At 46.3% G+C, this 21,865-nt stretch overlaps 1 protein-coding gene across 3 annotated transcripts in view; it reads left to right on the top strand.

The window, feature by feature from the left end:
* Nucleotides 1–21,865, top strand: part of PRKG1 (protein kinase cGMP-dependent 1) — a 372,819-nt gene that overhangs the window by 301,860 nt on the left and 49,094 nt on the right. For all 3 annotated transcript variants that reach the window (XM_042021848.1, XM_042021837.1, XM_042021855.1), the window contains exons 8-9: nucleotides 6,660–6,725; nucleotides 14,968–15,042. In XM_042021848.1, coding sequence (XP_041877782.1) covers nucleotides 6,660–6,725; nucleotides 14,968–15,042 — 141 coding nt within the window. The remainder of the gene's footprint in view (nucleotides 1–6,659; nucleotides 6,726–14,967; nucleotides 15,043–21,865) is intronic.

The following is a 21,865-nucleotide window of genomic DNA, read 5'->3' as shown; positions in this document are numbered from 1 at the left end:
GTTTTGCAAACGTGGGATTTGGGAAATGGAGCCTCCTGGCTGCGGGCACGTGTTTCAGGAGGGGCTGTTTAGCACTTGGCAGCGTGAACACCTGGGTGGAAACTGAGCTGAGGGTGCTGCTTGTCACAGGTGTTTGGGCAGACATCCCAAATCCATTGGCCACCTTCCCTCGGCACTCCTGGCTCCTGGAAATGTCCGACTTTGGCTCCTGGCTCATCACCAACAAGCAGCACTTCAGAGCCACAGGGAATTGTGTTCCCCGGTGGTTTGTTACCTGTGAGTTGTGGATCTGCAAAGTGCTATTTGCCAGGAGATAAATAGTTATTGTTTTTATATATATTATATACAGGGAACATCAAACGATCCCAGACTGGCTTGGGCTGGAAAGGACCTCAAAGCCCATCCAGTGCCACCCCCGCCATGGGCAGGGACACCTCCCACTGTCCCAGGCTGCTCCAAGGCTGTGTCCAACCTGGCCTTGGGCACCTCAACAGTGGGATCCTTCCTTGAAACACACATTTGGAATGTTAATACTCCCAGAAGACAGAAACTTTTATCTAAAACTTCACTCTGTCCTGAATGCATCAAAATTCCCCTTTTTTTAGAAAACTAATTGAAGAGGAATTTGATTCCCATGGAGACACTGACATCCCAAGGACACGCAGTGCTACTTTCTGCCAAGCCTGAAAGACCCATGGGAATATTAATATCAGAACATTTATTAGGAAAATGCAATTCTTGATTTCCAGGTGACTTTCCCAGACTATTCCAGTGCCGTTTTCAAAATCCAGGGCTGTAATTCAGCCTCATGTCTGGGCTTTTTTTCCATATATGTTTTATTTAAGCTTTGAATTGTATTTCCTCTTTGGACAGGCATTTTATTTTACAAAAACCCTTTTAATCCCTAATCAAATTTCCATAAGTTATTACCTATTTTAACACTGGAAGTGGTTTAGGGCAGACCCTCCCATGGAGGAGGAGCATGGACTAACTTTTGCTCCTCACTTTTAGTGCTGTGAGTCCTTCCTGTGCTGAACGGCCTCAGATTCATCACAATTTGTTCTTAAATACCTGCTTGCCTCATAAAAATGATAAAAGGAAGACAAGGTTCCTTGGAGGGTCATCAGGGCTTGAAGTTACGGGTGTAATAATTACTGAGGTTTTTTTATTGTGCCTTCCCAGTGCTGAGTGCTGACTCTTCCACCTTCACATTCAGGTGTTCAGCAGCACCTGCCATATCAAACCCCTATCAAATCACCTAAAGGGTGTCCTCAGAGCAGGGAAATCCTTCATGGCAGGGTGGGACACGTCCACCAGGAGAGAAGCTGCTCCACAGCACAAAAGAGGTGGAGGAGTCAAGGTCACTGCCACAAATACATTTTTTTGGGATGTTCAAAGCAGTAGCACCATCCATCAACATGGCACCATCAGTGGGAGATGAACCTGGGAATGGGGATCCATCCCTTTCCTCCTGGGAATCTGCTGGGTGACAACCCTGAACGGCTCTCCTAACAACTACTGTTGTAGTCCCAGCACCAGAATTTCCTCCAGGTCACCCCTACCCAGGCCAGGAATTCATTTCTTTCCATTCCAGTTGGATTTCTTGGATAGGATTCTCAGGGCAAGCCCTTTAACCATGAGATTTAGTTTGGTTTTGGCCCATAAAACCTTCATTATTGATTCATTTTTTCCAAATCAAGAACAGGCAGGTGGTTGTTGCATCTCGCCCTGCTGCAAATGTAGGCCAAGATGCAAGTGAAGTTAGAGAAATGGTTACAAATAAAAGGTAACCAAAACTTTAAAAAAACATTTTTAAGTCTCCAGGTAGGCAAATCCCTCTTTGTAAAGGATAGGAGGTCACCAAATTTGGGTACCGCTCCTCAGAATACCCAATAAAGGTGAGTTTTATCTCCCACCTGAAAGTCACAGTGTAATCAGAAAATACCCAGTAAGATTAAAGTGGGGATAGAGATGCTGGGTTTGAGCTGTTATCACTAAATTCAAGCTAATAACTGATTTTCCCCCTTTTTTTCTCTTTTCTGATGTGTCTTGTCCTAAATGCCTTAATTCAACCTTATTAATACGAATATTGTAACCAGGCCAAGTGTACAGTCCTGGAAGGGGGGAAAATGCATTAAAGGATGGGAACAGCAGCAAATTAGAAACCTCTGGATAGTGCTGTGGCATCATTTCAAACCCACCAGGGAAGAGCTCATTTTTTATTTCTGGCTCTGCTCTGCAAACCCTCATTAGCGCCATTCCCAAATGATCTCAGCACTCATCTCCTGAGGTCCCACAGGACAGGGGATTTCTGCCAGGGCCTCTCCCAGGCAGCAGCAGGTTCTGCAGAGAGGCCACCAAGGACCAGGCACTGACCCACCTGCTCTGGGTGGTCCTTTGAGGTTCTCCAGTTTCTTGAGACAAGAAACAGGGTTTTATCCTCGTTTTTAGGGAAGGAAATGGTGAACATCAGGAAACAGCTGGATGTGGCTGTGTCCATGGGGTCACAGAATGGTCTGGGCTGGAAGGGACCCCAAGCCCACCCAGTGTCACCCCTGCCATGGGCAGGGACACCTTCCACTGTCCCAGAGTTCTCCCAATGTCCAGCCTGGCCTTGGACACTGCCAGGGATCCAGGGGCAGCCCCAGCTGGGAATCTGTGCCAGGGCCTGCCCACCCTCCCAAGGAAGGAGTTGACAAAATGGGGATCAGTCAAAGACTGGACTTGATGACCTTGGAGTTCTTCTCCAAACTTAAGGAATTCTGTGGTCCATGTCTGCATCAGTCACCTGGATGTGCCTGATTTCCATGGGGGAAGCCCCCCCTCATAGACCAAAGTCTGGATCCCCAACACTTCATCCTCCTGAGAAGCCAGCGCCCGTTTGCCTTTGGCTTCGATATAAAAGCCCATCGCTGGCATGAATAAACACAGCGCGCTCCACTCAGCTTTGATAGGTTTTAATGTGAAACTAATAAAAGGTGCCACTGGAAAAAGCTGTGCTGGAAAAGGCATTTCATAAAGAATCTTCTAAAAATCCCCTCAGGCATTAAAATCTCACCTCCTAAAAGGGAATGAAATACAGCAGGAGGGATTTGACTCCAAGGTACCCCAGTTTGAGGACATGTAGCAAAAACCCCGTGTGATTTAAGCTTTAGGCATATTGGGAAAACAAAACGTTTCTTAGAGAACAACAGTTCAGCTCGTTCAGCTTTAAAAATACTATTTTATCGATTTTTTTACTTAATATAAGCAAAACGTACAACTCTCCAAATAGAAAATGTACCAGCTCCCCCTAATACTCTGTCTTATGCCTTGTGAGCATCTCGTTAGCATTTACTGACTGCTCCTAAAATATATTTCTGTTCCCAGAGGCTCCAGCCGAAAGGTTTAAGCCCTGCCAAGGGTTGTACAACAAGATTTACAAAAGAAAAGGAGCCCTTTGTGATAATTGACTGGAATATTTATGAAGCCGAGGCCTCGGGCCTTTCAAGGCTCTGTTGGTCAAGGAAATTCTGCTCTGTCTTTGCTGCACTCAAGTTCTAAAAGTAAAAAAACTCCCAGGAGCTGCTGCTGAGATTCCAGCAGCCTGGAGCAAAGGAGGCTCAGGGGGGACCTTGTGGCTCTGCACAAGTCCCTGACAGGAGGGGGCAGCCGGGGGGGTCGGGCTCTGCTGCCAGGGAACAGGGACAGGACAAGGGGAAACGGCCTCAGATTGCACCGGAAGAGGTTTAGGTTGGATATTGGGAAAAATTCCTTTACAGGAAGGGCTGTCAAACATTGGGTGGAGTCCCCATCCAGGGGATGAGGAGCAGTGGGAACTATGGGAGCAGGTGTTGGGGCAGGACTTCAAGCAGTCTGAGGATGTAGGAAGGTAAAAAAAGCAAAACAACAGGAATCACCTGAGATATTTTTACATTTAGGGCAAATTATGGAAGCCTGAGGTAAAGCCATGGAACAGAAGCTGAAGTATGAACTTATCTCTTCTTAAATGAAGTTGTTGACAGCTTGTCAGAAGCAAAATTGTTGTAACTTCCCAATGTGGTGACGTGGGCTGTAAATTGCAAGCAGAAAAACAGATCTATGCATTTCACCCCTGAAACAACGGCCTCGTGTTTCCAGTGGTGTGCTGACACGCCTGGGAACGTTTAGGAATGTGGATATCATTACCACCTAATTCCACCGTGGGGTTAAGGAGCTGCAGAGGGCACACGAGGTCTCCTGATGGGGTTTTTGGCCCTTGTGCACAGCCAAGGATCTCCTGAGGGCTCCCAAATCCTCCCCTCTTGGATTTCCGCGGCCGAGAGCCCCCGCAGCAGCTGTGACCTTTCTGCAGGTGCCGAGCTCTGAGCTGGGGGAGCTGCAAAATACCGGGGGGGACACAGAGCACAGAGACAGAGCTGGACGGGATCAGGAGCGTCCAGGGGAAATGCTGGAGCGGCCGCGGCCATGGAGCGCTCGGAGAGCGGGGGAGATTCCACAGATGAGGAGTGCGCCTTTTCGGGAAGCAGCTGCGAGGATGAGGGGGATGAAGGCCAGGGAGTGTCCGAGTCAGTGCTCTCTCCTCCTCCCTGGGGCCACGGCGGGTGGTGGGCACTGCTGGGAATTAATTAATTAATTATTTGTTAATAAGTTGTCTTTTGCACATTGCTCTTCTAATAGCAGCCTGTGCGTTCAGTGCTGTTAAAATAATTACTTGTATTTAATGCACTTGCAGTAATTAATTGTCTCTTGCATTTAATGCAGTAATTACTTTGCACTTGTCACAATTCCTTGTTGCACTGGTAATAGTTACTTTCGCCTTTAAAGCTGTGCACTTGCTGAGAGCAACCTCTGCATTTAATATCTTGCACTGCTAGTAATTAGTTCTTTCATGTATTTGCTTGTAATTAGTGTTCCATTTAATGCTGCTCACTGGGAGTAATTACTGGGAGTAATTACCTTTGTTTTTAGTGTTTTGCACTTGTTGTTTTTCATTCAATACCGTGGTTACTTGTTGCATTTAATGCCGTGCATTTACTTGTAGTAACTTCTGCATTTAATGCCTTGCACTTGTAGTAGTTACTTTTACCTTCAACGCTGTGCATTTACTAGTAGTAACTTCTGGGTTTAATGCTTTGCACTTGTAGTAATTATTACACTTAATGCTGTGCCCTTGCAGCAATTCCTCTTGTGTTTGGTGCAGTTCACGTGTAGCAATTACTTGGTGCAATTAATGCCATGCACTTGTAGTAATTCCTTCTGCGAGTAGTCCTGTGCACTTACTAGCGGTAAACATTTCATTTCATGCTGCACACTGCTAGGAATTACTCTTGGACTTGTAGTAATGATTTATTGTGTTTAATGCCACTTACTTGTAGGAGTTACTCTCTCGTTTAATGCTGAGCACTTGCTGGTAGTTGCTCTTGCCTTCAATCCCCTCCTAGTAATTTCTTTTCCACTTAATGCCTTGCACGTGGAGTTTTTCATGCCGTGCACTTCCAAGGTTTCATTTGCCTTGAGCGCCACGGATTCCTGCACTTCCCTGTGCTGCTGCTGGCCAAAGTCACCTTCTAGAAAAGGATGGATGAAGGACAAGACAGCAGAAACCACCACGGTCCCTTGTGCATTTGAATGTCTCATTTCAGATTTTATTGAAAATGTTTGAACTGAGGCCGCTGATTGTATTGTATTTTCCTGCTCTGTAATCATCTAAACATAAAACAGTAACAATAATCACGTCTCTGATCCATACATTTAAAGGGATAAATGTCTTTTTGTGGCTTCTGGCATAATGGGACCAGTGTGTTGAGTTTTACCTGGAATTAGTGGACACCGCCAAGTTTGAATTCTCGTTTTAGTGGATCAGTATATTGGCAAAAGGTGGCTAAGCCACTTAATGAGGAATTCAATATTGTCTTTCCTTATCCTCTCTGTATTTACCCACATTTTAGGAGTTAAGAGCGATAATTATCCACTGCTATTCCACGGCTGCTTTCTCCTTTGCTTTAAATTAGCACAATGTGGTTTATCAGTGGGGTAAATTAGCACTAATACACACTTAATTCCACTCCTAATAGAGTCAGCATTCCAGCACAGGCTGGAATATTAATGTTCTTCCCTTGTACTTCTGCTTGCTCTGTTTCAAAGATATGAACATGAAGAGAGCTCCAAAGCAATTAAAGTAAATGAATGATGACCTCAGAGGGAGAGTGCACGTGCATCACCCTTCTTTAACCATATTCCTGCTTTAATACCTCCAGTCTTTAAAAGGGGATTTCTATTCCTAAGAGCACCTGTAAATCTCATTTTCTGCTTCAATGGAAACGCAGAGTGGTGTTCCAGCCTCAGTGAATGAGGTGTGTTTAGAAGAGGGAAGGTCTCTTTTGCCTGTGATCCACTTAGCCTTGGAACATGGAAAGGCTGGAGGGAATTGGGATAAAGTGAACCCAGAAAATGCAGCGCAGACTCTGAAACACTGGAACAACAAATCAACCTGATTAAAATGAATTAAATTGATATTCTTGGAATTCTAGTCTTTTATTAACTATATGGATGATGAAAACATCAGGGAAAAGCTGTGAAAGCCAGAAATTTATTCTCAGAGTGCTTGAAGAAGCCTGTACATTGGAAGTCAGAAGGTTGGCATGGAAATAACTGAAGAAATGTGTTTTTTCTTGCAGGGAGGATGTCAGGACAGCCAACGTCATCGCAGCTGAAGCGGTCACTTGTCTGGTCATAGACAGAGAGTAAGTCCCTCCTTCTGCCTGGGGCTGGGGGGAACTCCAATGTAAACCTTTTCCAGAGCTTAACAAGAGCCTTGGGTCATCTTCTCCAGAGAGGCCTCTTAATTTGGGGTGATAAAGTCACAGATGCATCCTTGATGAATTTCCACTTGAGGGAAAGTGCCCCTAAATCAACCAGGCAAAACTCAATGGTGACAATTAGAATCTCAGAGAGACCAAATGGAAATGAAGGAGGAGCTGGAATTACTGTGGGAAGGGATGTGGGTGTTACAGTGGGACACACACGGAGTTCACGGCATGAAAGGCATCAGCTCCTGGCAAATGTTGGAGCAAGGTGTTATCCCAGTCCATGGGGGGATGGAGAATCCTTGGGAGAAGGACACAGCCCTGCTGGGAGCTCTGTGGCTCAGAGGAGATACAGGAGGTCAGGAGAGTAAAATAATGATTTGTACAGGAAGCTTGAGGGAATTAGGGGGGTTTAATCCAGAAAAAAACAGGCCTGGATGCCCCAGTGCTGCAAATCCAGCTGCTCTCTGCAGTTACTGGGAATGAGATTCAAAAATGACATAAAATGACATAAAAATGGAACACGACCCCTGGGGGGGTTTTCTGGTTGTGAAGCACTGGCACAGACCAGCAAAAGGCATGGACATACCTTCCATGGGAATGTGGTACGGATCTGTGAAACCCATAGTGAGGGTGGATAGGGATTGACTTTTCCCTGCCTCCCCCAGTGCAGGAACTCCAAGGAACCTGCAGGAGGGAGCCAAAAGCTATGGGAAAAATAAGAAAAAATTGCAAATGTTAGAAAGGAAAATTAATCCATTGGATTTTTGAAGTATGTGGGACCCACCTGTGGGCCAGGAGCTTCCAGAGCAGTGTGGATATTGTTGGGGTGTCTGGGCAGGTCCAGGAGCTGGATCTATGATCCCTGTGGATCCCTGGAAGTGGCTCTGGAGCCCTCCTTGGGTTCTGGTGAGAGAGAGGATTCCGTGCTCTGGTAGGGCTGATCTCCATCCCCTCAACCCTGCTGTGACACAAGTGGTTTGTGTTGAGCTCTCTCACAGGCCTCCATTCCTGGAAATCCAGTATTCCGTAAAGGCTGAGCTGGGGAATCCCTTCAGAAATCCCAGTTCTGATTTCTGTTTATTGATTATTAATTGCAAAACCCACGGTCTGTCCATTGAACACAGGTGGGGAACACCTGAGAGTTCCTTTCCCAGCCTGGTAGATGAAACACCCACCCTTCCTTCTCGTGCCTTGGGGCAAAGAGAGGAAGAAGAATTCGATTATTTAGCAAAATAATATTTTAATAATCTTTATACTTTTAAGAATTAGATAATTTAGCAAGCATTCATTCAGGGAAATAAAAAGCAACAAGTCATTTATGCTTTTTTATTTTTATCCTTTTGCAACAGATATTTCTGGTTTGCACTGTAAGAGTTAAAAACCCCCAAATAATTCAAGTCACCCATTCCTGATCATTTTCCAGACTGTGCCTTTCCTTGTCTCCTGTGCCTTTTCCCCAGTATCCAATGCCCTTGAAATAGTAAGGAAGTACGAGTTAAATTTAAACTGATGAAGCTGCGGTTAATCTACACCAGAGGTTCTATTAACACTCTGCAATTAGCAGAGGAACACTATTTATAAAATTCTTATTTATAGTGCAAGGAAAGTGACCCTATTGACAGCCCTATTTATAGCTCAGGGCAGGCTGTCCTGTGTCCTGACCAGGGCTGAGTTTCGTGTGCCAGCTCTTCCTTAGGCTGGTATTTTATAGGAATGACAACAACTGCAGGAGCAAAATTCTGTGTGGAGAAAAACTACCAGGGACTTGTGGCAATTTGGGAAATTGGTGAGGAGAAAGAACCATTTGTTTATATCCAGATATAGGGAATTTTACACCTTTTGGGTTGTGGAGGTGGATGTGAAGGTTGGGTGACACAGAAGGCAGCAATGGGAGCAGGGAATGGCTGTTCCGTGCAGCTGGGATCTGTTCCATGTGGCAGGAGCGGTGACACCAGTCCCTGCAGCTGCCAAATATTTCCTTTTCCCAGACAAGCTCTTTGCTTGATCAGATGGAACCACTGGAGCAGCAGTTCCCATGCTATGGGGGCATCCCCCTCTGAAGCAGCTCAGCAAAATTGGTGTTGCAGTTTCAAAAAAACGAGTGATGGCAAAAGACCTTTCCCTTAACACATGGAATTCCTGGAGAATTCCACTCTCACTGACCAGTACCACCCATTGGAATTAGCCAGCAGCAGGGTAACTCTTCCAGCTTCCTGGTGAAGGCTTCCCAAGGCATCCAGAAATTGTTCCAGCTGCCACACTCCCATCTCATTAACAGAGACAGTCACACCTTGGTGCCACAGTAAGTTATTCCTAAGGGAGACGTGAGCCTGCACTCTGGATTTGCCAAAATTCCCAGCAATTATAGGGCTGGTTTAGGTGCTGCAGAGTTTGTAGTTTGGGGGTGAATAATATGGAAAACTCTTCACAGGGATGAACCAGGAGCTCTGGGCAAGTTGGGTTTGAGAAGGGAATTGTTTAAGCTGGGTTTGAGATGGGACCTACTTAAGATGGGTTTGAAGAGGGAATTGCTTAAGCTGGGTTTGAGGAGGGAATTGCTTAAGCTGGGTTTGAGAAGGGAACAGCTTAAGCTGGGTTTGAGACGGGACTGCTTAGGCCGGGTTTGAGGAGGGAACTGCTTAAGCTGGGTTTGAGACGGGAACTGCTTAGACTGGATTTGAGAAGGGAATTGCATAAGCTGGGTTTGAGACAGGACCTGCGTAAACTGGGTTTGAGAAGGGAACTGCTTAAGCTGGGTTTGAGAAGGGAACTGCGTAAACTGGGTTTGAGAAGGGAACTGCTTAAGCTGGGTTTGACGAGGGAATTGGTTAAACTGGGTTTGAGACGGGAACTGGTTAAGCTGGGTTTGAGGAAGGAATTGCTTAAGCTGGGTTTGAGAAGGGAACTGCTTAAGCTGGATTTGAGATGGGACCTGCTTAAACTGGATTTGAGAAGGGAATTGCTTAAACTGAGTTTGAGAAGGGAATTGGTTAAAATGGGTTTGAGACGGAAACTGGTTAAGCTGGGTTTGAGCCGGTAACTGCTTAAATTGGGTTTGAGAAGGGAACTGCTTAAGCTGGGTTTGAGAAGGGACCTGCTTAGGCTGGGTTTGAGAAGGGAACTGCGTAAGCATGAAGCCAGGAATGCATTGCCTAAAAGGATTTCTGGAATTTATGAAATATGTATAAAATGGCCACAGGGCTGAAGCAGTGGGAGTTGGAAATACCACGAGGGAAGTCAAACTGGAGCTCGTGATGGGTCTTTAATTTCCAGATGATGTTGGTGCTGCCTTGCTTTTTAATTTCTTTGTGAAACAAGAGGGCTCTTGCAGAAACACCCCAAAGGCACCCAAAAAGTAGTAGAGCTATCTTTGGCAACCTAGGTAGATGTGCTTTGCCAAGTACATTTCCAGCATCCTTTTCTGGTTCAGGAATGAGCAGAATCCTGATCTAACGATGAAAACAACCTGCAGGAAGCATTTGGTGCATCCCATGGACTTTGTTCCCACTTGTCCATGTCCTGAAAATATTTGTTATGCAAAGCATCGGCATTTTTTCCATCTTGCAGTTGTGTTTTTGAGTCGCTTCCTTTGCCAGAATAATGAATTTCAGTGGGATTTGGTCCTTAATGCTCTTAATCCTTCCCTGGGAGGGTGGGCAGGCCCTGGCACAGGGTGCCCAGAGCAGCTGGGGCTGCCCCTGGATCCCTGGCAGTGCCCAAGGCCAGGCTGGACACTGGGGCTTGGAGCAGCCTGGGACAGTGGGAGGTGTCCCTGCCCATGGCAGGGGTGGCACTGGATGGGCTTTGAGATCCTTCCAACCCAAACTTTTCTAGGAATTCTGTGATTCCCAGTGGGAGCACCATTCATTTTGGTCCCCCAAGGAAGAAGACTGCCAGGAAAAAACCCAAAAAAACCTTGTGTAGCCCTACCTGGTCAGGTGTATTTAAAAGAAAGAACTTGGCAATCAGAAAGAAAAAATTTCAAGGAATTTCACATTATCATCAAGATTTCAACATGGAAGAGGAGGAACTGTAATCCAGTAGGGAAAATGAAGTGGGAGGGTGAGAAGGCTGAGGAAATGAGGGTGGCAGCTTTGGAAGGGACCACAGCACGGGGCAGGCTGGGGACTTCTCCGTGCTCAAGCTCCCTGGTGAGTCGGGATTGATTTATCCAGATGCTCTTCCTGCCAGCCATGGAGCACAGAGCCAACCGTGGGCTTCTGGAATTGGCTTGGAAACGTCAGCAAAATCCATGCAGTGTTCATGGGAATTGTGAAAAAAAGAAAGTCAGCTGGATCTCTGACCATTCCAAGGAGTTTGGAGAAGCCTTTGGATCGCTGGGGAGCCGGACAGCTCATTGGAACCGCAGCATTTCCTGCTCATCCAACCTCCACTCTAGGGATGCACATCAATATTTTATAGCCCCTCTCACATGGCTTTCAGGCATTTCTATTTCCAAGTGCTTTTTTTTTTTTTAACATTTCATGGACTTTCTGTCTTTAGGACTTGCCTTGACACCCTACAAGATCAAGGCTACCATTAATGAAATTTTTCCTGTGGTGACACTGCAGGAATTCATCCTCTGGGAAAAAAACCACTTCTTGTGGGAGATGCTCCATGGTGTTGCCTCCAAACTGGTCCAAGCTTGGCCTTGTCGGAGCTCATCCTGATGAATTTCCAGGCTCCTTGGAGGGGTCGTTAGATTTGTTCCAGAAGTACAGGTGGGGCAAAGTTAACAAATATGTGCTGGATTTGATGGATTGGTCCTTTGTCTGTAAAAGGTCTTCTGATAAATACTGTGCAGACACCCCTCGAGCATCTGTTCTGTGGCTCAGTTTGAATAAAGATACACAGACAGACTTCACTCTCAGCTCCTTTGTATGGAGAGAAAACAGGAGGGAAAGGCTCCAAACTCATTCCTGACATTTGGATCATCACTGGCACCCTCAGGGACAAGTTGGTGCAACTTCATAATTCTTTTTTTTTTCACACCTACCTCTTGAAACTGAAGAAGTGTTGGGAAGTGTTCGTGGCTGCTCCTGAGCTGTTGGAATATTTGCACTGAGGTTGATTCAGGTTCATCTTTTATTTACATGGGATTTTTTTCCCCTCCACATAATTTATTTATGGCACCAACAACGTTTTCCTGGAGCTCAGAGGTTTAGCAACACTGTGGGTGCTCAGAGAACAAAACTGCCTCATGCAAATGGAGAGAGAGGAGCTGATGGATCAGAGCCAGGAGAACTCAAGGCACAGCTGCTGCTGACAGAGAGTTACAAAACTACCTGGAATTTACACTAAATGCTGCTTTTCCAGCTTCTCGTCTTCTCAGCTGCACGTAGCAAGAGGATGCACTTTTTTTTAAGGCAACATTTGAAATATTTCAGCTATTTTCTGCTTTTCCACTTTGCATTTTCCATTTTTGTCCACGTTTCAAAGCCTGGTTTTGGATTTTATCAGGGAGAGCTGTGAGGTGTCAACAAAGGTTATTGGATCAGCCCTCCTGGCAATGGAAATGGGAGAAAAATGAAATAAAAAAGTATTATCCTGGCATGACTGACCCCATATAAGCTGAGCCGAGCTCTTTCCATGGAGATTTTAGGGTTTGCTGCTTTACTGTTTCTCCCAGTTGGAGCGAAGTTTATCCATGGAGAAAATTGGTTATGAGGAGAGAATAGGAAAAATGAAGAGAAAAGGCCACGAGGAGAAAAAAACACGAGCAGCTTCTGATTGAATTCTTGGGGAGGTTGGGACTGAGCCGAGACTTCAACAACGTTGAGATGGGCAATAAAAAAGGGACTCAAGTGAACTTTACATCTTACCCAGTGTTAAGTCTGGCTTAAAATTTTTAATAAAATTAAGGGTTTTAGAGAAACTGTTGATACTCCTTTCAGTGCCTTTTTCTTCTTTGATGTTTCACTAGAAAAGATTTATTTGCCTTGCCAAAAAAAACCTGGGGTGTTTAACCCTGCCCCATTTTCCTAAGCAAACCAAGCCTAAACTGCAAATTAAGCCCTAGGTAATGTCTTATGGCCTTCCAGGATGGTGTTACTGTGTTAATTAATTGCCTGAATGCCTGTTTGGGGTGCAATTAGGCATGAACACCCCAATCCTGCTTTGCTCTCACTGTCACCTTGCAAGGTCAGGCTTCATCCCGTGGCACATTCCCAGCACTGGGAAGATCAAACTTGAGGTGTTGAAGGAGCTGAGTTGTTCCTGTTTTCACTGCTGAGCAAGGAATTTGGGGTTGGAAAGATACCCCCATGATTAACCCGTCCTAATATTAAAAGTATTAATAATTACCAGCCTGGTTAAAAACCTCTAACACGACTTTATGTGAGAGCAAAGGGCTCTGTGCCTTGTCTTCCTCATTAATGAATCCATTAATTTGCTTTCCCTGGGCTGCAGAAATGATTTCCTTGATTGTTTGATTTCAAATACCATGAATTAAGTGGAGCGGGACACTGTGGGAATTGGTGTGGGCACAGGGCATTTCCTGAGCAGTAATTCCCAGCAGAGAATCCCAGGATGGCTCAGGCTGCAGGGAGCACAGAGGGCACCTGGTGGCACCTCCCTGCTCCAGCAGGGCCATCCCGGAGCACAGGCACAGCACTGTGTGCACACAGCTCTGCAACAGCCCCAGGGAGGAGAATTCCTCTGGAAAAGCCCTTGCAGCAAATCCAGATCCAAACCCCTCTCCCAGCTGCCCCACAGCAAAGGGCAAAATCCAGCCTTTTCCAATAGGATCATTGGGCCTCCCTTGGCTCTGCTGGAAGTGCTGTCCCCGCTCTCCACACGCCCATGGGGTACATTCCATAGGGTCAGGCATGTCCTGATGCAGCAGGACCCCGAAGGACTGGCTCAGGACTGGCAGCGTGTCTGAGCCACCTGGGGTCCCACCGTTCCCATCCCAGGAACACGGAGTCTCCCTGGCTCACCCCATGCCTGACAGGAGATTGCATTTCCCCTGGATTTTCCTCACCTGCTCAGTGCCATTAATTCTCTTTGATCCTATAAATCCTCCATATTAAATATCCCTGTTCTTATTCCTAAAGTCAGAAATGTGGCCCTAAACAGGGATTTCAGTTCTTTTCTTTCTTTTTTTTCAAAGTTTCCATTATTTTTTTGTCCACTTAGAGCAATTCCTGTTCTTCAGCTCTGTGTTTCGTGCCTCAGGAGTGTCAGGAGCACAGAGGAGCTGGAGGAATCGCAGGGTTTTCATTTATAAAGCTGTGACCTTAAGGCAGAGATCATTCAAGAAACTCTGCTTTGCAGCAGTTCATCCTTTCAGATTTTTCTTCCTTAAAAAAACAACCTGCGTGTGACAGACCCCCTGGGAATGCTGGAACTGGACAGTGAAAGTAGCTTTTCACCTGAACATGACTGTTTGAAGGCATTCACTGATTTCAGTTACTCATTTCTGGCTTTTCATGGAATCCCAGAATGGTTTGGGATGGAAGGGATGTTAAGGATCACCTCATTCCACCCCTTGCCATGGGCAGGGACACCTTCCACTCTCCCAGGCTGCTCCAAGTCTCATCCAACCTGGTCTTGGACACTTCTCTGCCACAGCTTCTCTGGGCACCCTGTGCCAGGGCCTGCCCACCCTGCCAGGGAACAATTCCTGCCCAATATCCAACCTAAGTTCCCTCTCTTTCAGTTTGCACCCTCCTTGATGTGTTTTTGGATGCTGTTTCTCTACAGATGAGGAAGCTGGGATCCAGAAATGGAACTGTCGCTTGGGAAGCAGAGGGATTTAGAGGGTTCCTGGCTGGAGGACAGGGATGTGATGGTTGAGGTGCCACCACCAGCCACACTGGCACATTTACTCTGAAACTTCCACTGGAGGGTGAAAACCTTCAGCAGCCATTTCGGTGGGCTGGATAAATACCTCGGGATCTTCTCGGAGTCGGTTTTGGCATCTCCAGCATTGCTGAGGCCATGTTTGCCAGCGGATTCCCAGCCCTGGGCCTGGTGGGTCACTGGCACCGTGATCTGGCCCTGATTGCTGCCAAAGAGCCACACTGGCTTTCTCGGCTCCTAGATCTTTCCAGCCATAGTTCAGTGGTGGAGCTGGCAGTGGTGGGTTACTGGTTGGACTGGATGACCTTCAGGGGCTTTTCCAACCTTGATGTTTCTGGGATTTTCCTCTCAAAGTGTCCCTTTGTCTTTACAGCTCCTTCAAGCACCTGATCGGGGGCCTGGATGACGTCTCCAACAAAGCCTACGAGGATGCAGAAGCAAAAGCAAAGTAAGTGGCTGCTCCTTGTGCTCAGCAGAGAACCTCAAACTTGTGTTTGTTGATGGTGCACCACTGGAATTCCCAAAAAACCCTCCTTGTTCTCCACACAATGACACAAAACAGCTTAAAAAGGAGAGTCCTCCTCTGGACGGAGGCATTTTCCTCCTCGTGTGTCCCTGGTTCCCCCGTGGGTGTGGAGATGGGTCTCCTCTGGTCAGTACCCAAAGCCAGGTTGTCCCATGGTTCTCCTCAATAACAATATCTGAGCCCACAGAAGTGGATCTTCCAGAAATCCTCTTGAAATATTGTGAGGTGAGAAACTCCAGATCCTGGAATTGTTGTTGAGGGAATTGTTGTTGAAGACATTTCATTTCTTTAGAGAAATATCTTTCTCAGATACTTTCCAAAGTCAAACATGACACAAAAGATGGGCAGTGGAATTTGTCATTTTGGGGTAAAATCTGGAGCTGCCTTGATGTGAAGCAATATATTCATCTGAAGTCCTCAATAAACATTCATTCCTTTCAGAAGGGAGCTGTAGTTTAAAATATTTTAAATATTTTTTAAAAAAAACCCACTTTTCATTCATTCTTGAGCTACAATTTGATTTTATTCTGTAATCTTTGAGTTCTGATTCTATCCCAATGATTAAAGCTTTTCAAGAGGATCCTGTTGTGCTTTGGGAGACACTCAGTATCAACCAAACATGATTCAAAGGCAGAAGTTGCTGAAAAGAAAATTAAATTTGCTCTCCACAAAACTTCTTTACTTTTCCTCCCTCTCAATTATTTTACTTTCATGGGGATTTTTTTAATAGCACATTAAGGGAGGGGAGAGGTCTTTTCTCAAAGTCAAATGCTCCGAGTGACTGCCTAAATTGAAGATTCCAATTAAGTTATACATAGAAACTTCTCATTAAACCAGAGGGGTTGGAATGGTGTCTGCTAAAGGTACTGGGCACCTCTGTGGGGGGAAAGTGAGAAGCCCCAGTTAGATATTGATTAAAAATAACTCTTGGCTTGTTTCAGGAACTAAGATCCATCTCAAAAATCTCCAGTTCATGAGCAAAACTTGTTAATCCTGCAAAATACCCGCAGATTGCTCTTTTCTTATTTTGCAGTGATATTTGAGATATTATATTTAATTAATTTTAAGGTATTAAAAGGGTTGTATTTTAGTTTGGAATAATATTTCCCTGCTGCAGATCAAATGTAAGCTTCCTTCTTAAAAAGGTGTTCCATTAAAAAGGTTAAATTCCTTAAATTGTTGTTGACTTAATGAAGAGGGTGGGAGACTACCAAGTCCCTTTATCACCCCAAAACCAGGAATTCTGGGCATGGAATGCTTCAGACAGATGGTCCCAAGTATCCCAGGCTCATTCTGCTATTATTTTATGTAAAATTTTGAGCATTCCTATTTGGGTTCTATTGATTTCCATCGGAGCAGAAGGGAAAAAAACATTGGGAATAAAACTGGGGAAGTTTGGGTTGGGTCAGAAACGATGTTGTGGTCACAGGTTTTTGAAGGTGGCACCACAACCCATCAGCACCCAGAAGAGTGTGCCCTTCCCACACCTAGAATTTTAAGCTCTATTCTTGAGTATTTCTTCTGCCAGGAATGTTGGGGATGCAGGCTGAGGAGATCTTGAGGATACTTTGGGGAGTTTTAAGATCTGCTGTACAACCTGGGGGAAAACTGCAATTTGGGACCTCTTTGGAAGGAACTTCCTTTTGGGAGCCACTGGGTTCTGACCTTCACATTTTTGAGTTTTTATCTTCTCCAGTCCTTTCCTTCTAATGCCAAGTGTTTCATCCCAATGGAAGGGCGAAGCCCTGCTGATGGAGGAGTTGTTCCCTAAAAGGAACAATTTTGATAGCCATTTTTTTATCTTCAAAGTCAGAGGCCGGTGCTGGAGCCCTGTCACTGCAGAGCAGGGGTGACAGTGACATTACAGTCACACCTTTGCATTTTGCCTCAGACAGAGCAGGAGGGATCACTGTTGTCTGCCTGGAAAAATATCCAAAAAAGGAATGCTCTATTGAAAAATGGAGTATTTAGCAGCCAAATTCCGTATTCCTGTTTGCTGGGCTCCTTGAAATCTAGCAGAAAGATGGATGGAGGAGGGAAAAATGGCAAAGTTCCTTGGAGAGCAACCCCAGAGGAATTGTGAGCCCTTCCAGAAAGTTTTGGTGTTCCAGGGTTACCTCGCGAGGTGAAACTCCTCAGGGAGAAAAGTCTCCTTGGCAGCAAGTGTAACCTGGAATCCCTATCAGGCAGCAGTTAATTAGCCCCAGCTAATTGTCCTTCAAGGGCTCCTTTTTTCCGAGAGCAGGTTTGTGATAGGGAAGAACTGGGAGCATTAAACATGGGCAGGTTTGTGAGGCTTTACACAAATCCCACGGAAAGGTTTGGCTCCTCTTTTTTTGGCTCCCATCTCCTTTTCACAGCTCACGTGCCAGCTGGGAAAAGGCCTCGGGATGGATCCCATGGATCAAATGAATCAGGATGACCAAGGCCAGCTTGAGCAGGACTGGTCTGGTGGAAGGGCTTGGAACGAGATGGGCTTTGAGGTCCCTTCCAACCCAAACCACTCCAGGACTGTAAATGCCTACAAAATTAATGGCACTGGGGCTTTTTTCCCATTTCCATGCTGGGGCACATCCCTGGAGTCACAGAGCTCAGGGCATGGCTGAGACGATGTTAGGCAGAAGTTACAGGCTTGGAATATCTTTCCATGTATCCATCTGTCTTCCAGGCCTGGAAGAGCTGAACTATTTATTGAGTTTATTCTTATCTTAGAGGCACTTCCTGCTTTTTGCCAGCTTGGGGTTGGCAGTTCCCTTTAATGCCCGTCCTTTGTGTTCCCTCTCTTAAATCACCAACCACAGACATGTCATCTGTGAGACCATGATTTTAATTGCAGGCTATCATTTTAATTATAGGATTACACAGACATAAAACGGGTTATAATATTCTACTCCTTGGATGTATGCAAATGAGTTAATGAATTAATTAACTAATGGATGTTAGAGTTACCTCCTAAAAGGGGAAGGAGAGAGGCAAATTTGCTTCATGCTCTGAGGAACTGGGAGTCCAGAGGAGCAGCACCCGTGTCCCAGTGCCAGGCCCAGCCACGCTGGCATTTAGGCTGGCATGAAGGAGATGCCCAAATAATCAGGATTATCTCAGTGTAGGTTGCTTCCAGATGGAGCCATTCTGGCAGCTTCCATAAATCCAGGAGGACACGGCTGGGTGGTTCCTGCAGCAGTTGGTGGTGCCAAGTGGGGTGAGGGTCAGTGACCCCCTTTGCTCCAGGCATGCCAATCCCTCCTGCTGGGCTCTTCCCAACCTGAGAACTCCTGGCATTGATCCTGTGCAATTACTGAGCCCTTACCACGGCTGGGGGGTTCCTCTCTAGGTGGTGCCACCTTCCCATGGCATGGCTGTGGCGCAGCGGTGTCCCTGGCCACCCAGCTGGCACAGCTGGCAGCTGCCTGGTCATGCCTGGCCGAGCACAGCCCCCAGAACCACTGTCCCAGTGCTCCCATCGCATTCCCAGCTGGGTCCCAGTGCTGATCTCCTGTGGCAGCAGGGCTTGGGATCAATCCCCAGCTGAAGCCTGGATTTTGGTGCCTTCAGGCTGTTGTTCCAGGCTCTCTGCAGGAAGAGTTGTTCTGGTTGGACTTTTCCCTTGATTTTTTTTCCCATTCCAGCTGTGTTGCAGCCCTGAGGGAATGTCTGGATACTCAGAGCCAAAACTGGCTGCTTTTCACGGGACTCCAGGGGACAGGAACTTTTGTGTAGCGTATGATCCCTGTCCTTGGAGCTCCTGCCCCAGAGCCCTTCATCTTTCTGGAGCTGTGTTGTAAGGAAGAGCTTCATTAACAGCTGGACTCAAAGATCTGAGAGCTCTTTTCCAACCTGAAAGATTCTATCCGAACCTTTTTAGTCCCCTTTTCTAGTCCCCTTCTTTAGCCCCTGAGTTGTCCCTTTTTCACTTTACACCCCCTCTCCCACTCCATTTATTCCTGACAAAGCACCCCATGAGTTCATTGACTTAATTTTGCTGCAGAGGGTGGTTGTTAATATTTTTCCATTTTATACACCAATAGAAATGAAACAATACAAAAGTATAAAGTTATCCCTTAAGAAAATATATCCAAGAAAAAGAAAGGAAAAGAAATAAGGGGTAAGAGGAGAGAGAGCAGAGGAAAAATCTCACCACCCGTGGATCAGAAATGAGACTTGATTGTTGCAACTTTGATACCTGTGGGTTGAAGTGATGGTCACAGTCTTGATCCACTGAGGATGGGGAAGCATCTCCATAAACATATTAAGGCTGGATTGGCCCTCCAGCTCTGTGAAAAGGAGCAGAAAGCAGCTTCATGGAAACTCCTGTTCTGGTGTGATGGGAAAGCTTTGCCTGCAGGTGCTGCCTCTGCAGGGCTCTGGTACCTGCTGGCTTGGACACCCAGCCAGCCCTGGGGCTGTGGGGCTAAAAGAGCCCTGGGCATTAGGGAAGAATGGTTTTATTTTGTTCAGAAATACAACTGAGATAGTCCAAGGACGGTTTGAACCTCTGCCAGAAGGGAAACGGGCAGAGTTAAGGTTCCAAAATGGGAGCCACCAGTTAAAGAGGATGATTTAGTGAGGGTCTGACTTGGTGCTGGGCTGGAAAACTTTGGCTGAAATAATCCACCAAGGCACAGAACATCATTTTTCCTGCAAGAAACAGCATTTCCTGGCTTTGCAGCATCAGGGAGCTGTGCTGAGGGGCTCCATCCCCCTCTGCGTCCCTTGTTCCCTAAACCAGAAACCATCTGGGAAGCAGCTTTTGCCTTGGCTGTCCATGGTGCCAGACTGGGGAGAAATCCCGTGGCACGTGCAAAAAGCTGGCAAAAAGCTCCTCAGGGCTATAAAAAGCAGAGGTTGCAGTCATTTCTTTTAAGCTCTGTAAATAATTAAACCCCTTCTCCTCCCTGGTGAGGGCTGTGAGGAAGCAATAGCTGATCGTTCATACCTGTTCAGTTCGTGTGAGCTGGGACATTTGCTGTTCAGAAAAACTGAGATTTTAGGTGCCATAATTTGGCCTCTAATATGGAAGAGCTTTTTCTTTTTCTGCTGGAGAGTTTTGCTTTTCCTGGCGTCCAGCCTTAAATAATTTGTCATTTCATCCTGAAGCCACTGGTAGTTTGCATCCAGCTCTGTCAGATTTTCCTGATTGCCGTAATAAACAGGGGTGGGATTAGAAAACCATCTCAGAAGTCATTTGAAAATGTGAGAGCCCAGCAGGGTGATGTCCCCAGGTGAAGGCAAAATGTGACTTTGTTGTTTGAGGGGGGAGTTGAATTATTCACACAGAGACCACACCAGGCAGACTCAGTGGCTGCTTCCCTCTGGAGAAAGAGCACTGGGAATGCTCTGTCACCCAGCAGGGACACACTAAATTACCTTTGAAACCAAGGCTGGTTTAGTTAGGGAGTAATCTCTGTGCTCTCCCCTTGCTCAGCTGACCTTTGCATGGGATAATGGGCTTGGGCAGATGTCACATGCAAGCCTCGGTGGAGAACAGTCAGTGCCTTGGAAGCAGGCTGCTGTTCCAACAGCTGGCGGCATTTGGTTATGGAATCGGGGCTGTCCTCTTTGTTTTAGGGAATTAGGTCTGTCCTGAGGAAGGAAAAATGCAGCAGAAATCATCCTATGGATAACAAATTCCAGAGGGAGCACAAATGCAGTGTGGATGCATCCATGCACGTGGCCATTCCAGCTGCACGTGGTGGGAGCACTTGATGGTCTGGGCCTTGGAAATTTCACCAACTCCTTTGGCATGGATGTGAATCCTTCTCTCAGGAGCTGCTGGGAATACTCTGCTAATCCCAGCGCTTGCAGCTCCGTGCAGCTCTGGCTCAGTGCTTTAAACAAAAACCTTGGCCAGCTTTGGGGGGGGGGAGGCGTTGAGGCAAAGGCAGCATTAAAACATTTCTGTGCATCCCTGGCAGTGTACATTTGTTGTCCAGCACATTTTGGAGCTGTCCTGAGGACTCGTCTGAACAGCTTTGCAAGGATTGCACCACTGGAAGTTGGGCTATTTCTGTCCTGCTGTCATCTGCTGACTTAAATAACAGGGAGGCACTTGAACAAAATGTAATATAAATAAAACTCAGTGATTCTGCTGCCACAGGGAGCCACTGATCTTGGAACTGCTGGAAATAGGTGTGGGATCATTTGTGGCTTTCCCAACTCTGCAGTTCCCTGCTAGTCCAGTTCTCCTCAGTTGTACGTCAGCAGCTCAGACCCTGCTTTTATATCCAAGAATTCGTAAGGGAAAGGAGAGAAGGAGATGCAGAGCAGTGAGAGATGAAAGGCTGGTATGCGGGTGGTGCTGGCACCCAGGGAAGGTTTGGGAGGAAAAGATTCGGGAAGCACCAGGGCAGGAGGTGGGACAGCATTGTTTCCCTGCTGGCAAATCGTCTCGGCAGGGCTGGCAAAGGTGTTGCCAGATAAAGAAGCTTCTTCCCATTCACCCAAAAAACTTCCCACGCCAAGATTTGATGGGAGTAGCTCCAAAGTTTGGAAATGCTGGTTGTTTCAACTGCAGGGAGAGGGGAAGGAGCAGAGGGTGGAGGTTCCCGTTTCAGAGTGAATATTCATTTTCTCCCCACAAACATTAGTGAGTGTGGTACCCAAAAACTGCCCAGTGAATTCAGCTGACCCCAGGACAGAAACCGTGTCAGATTGGAAATGAAATTCAATCACCCAACTGTGAAATGGAAGAATTTAATCCCACTGTAAGTGAGAAACCCAATGCAGCCTTAACTGCAAAGCTGCTGCC

Source organism: Corvus kubaryi, unplaced genomic scaffold (assembly GCF_017639235.1).
Source record: "Corvus kubaryi isolate FWS band 111438036 unplaced genomic scaffold, C.kubaryi_AGA036_p1.0 126, whole genome shotgun sequence".
In the NCBI taxonomy this organism is placed as follows: Eukaryota; Metazoa; Chordata; class Aves; order Passeriformes; family Corvidae; genus Corvus; species Corvus kubaryi.
The sequence above is the reverse complement of the archived record's forward strand: the minus strand, read 5'-3'. Positions and strand labels throughout refer to the sequence as shown.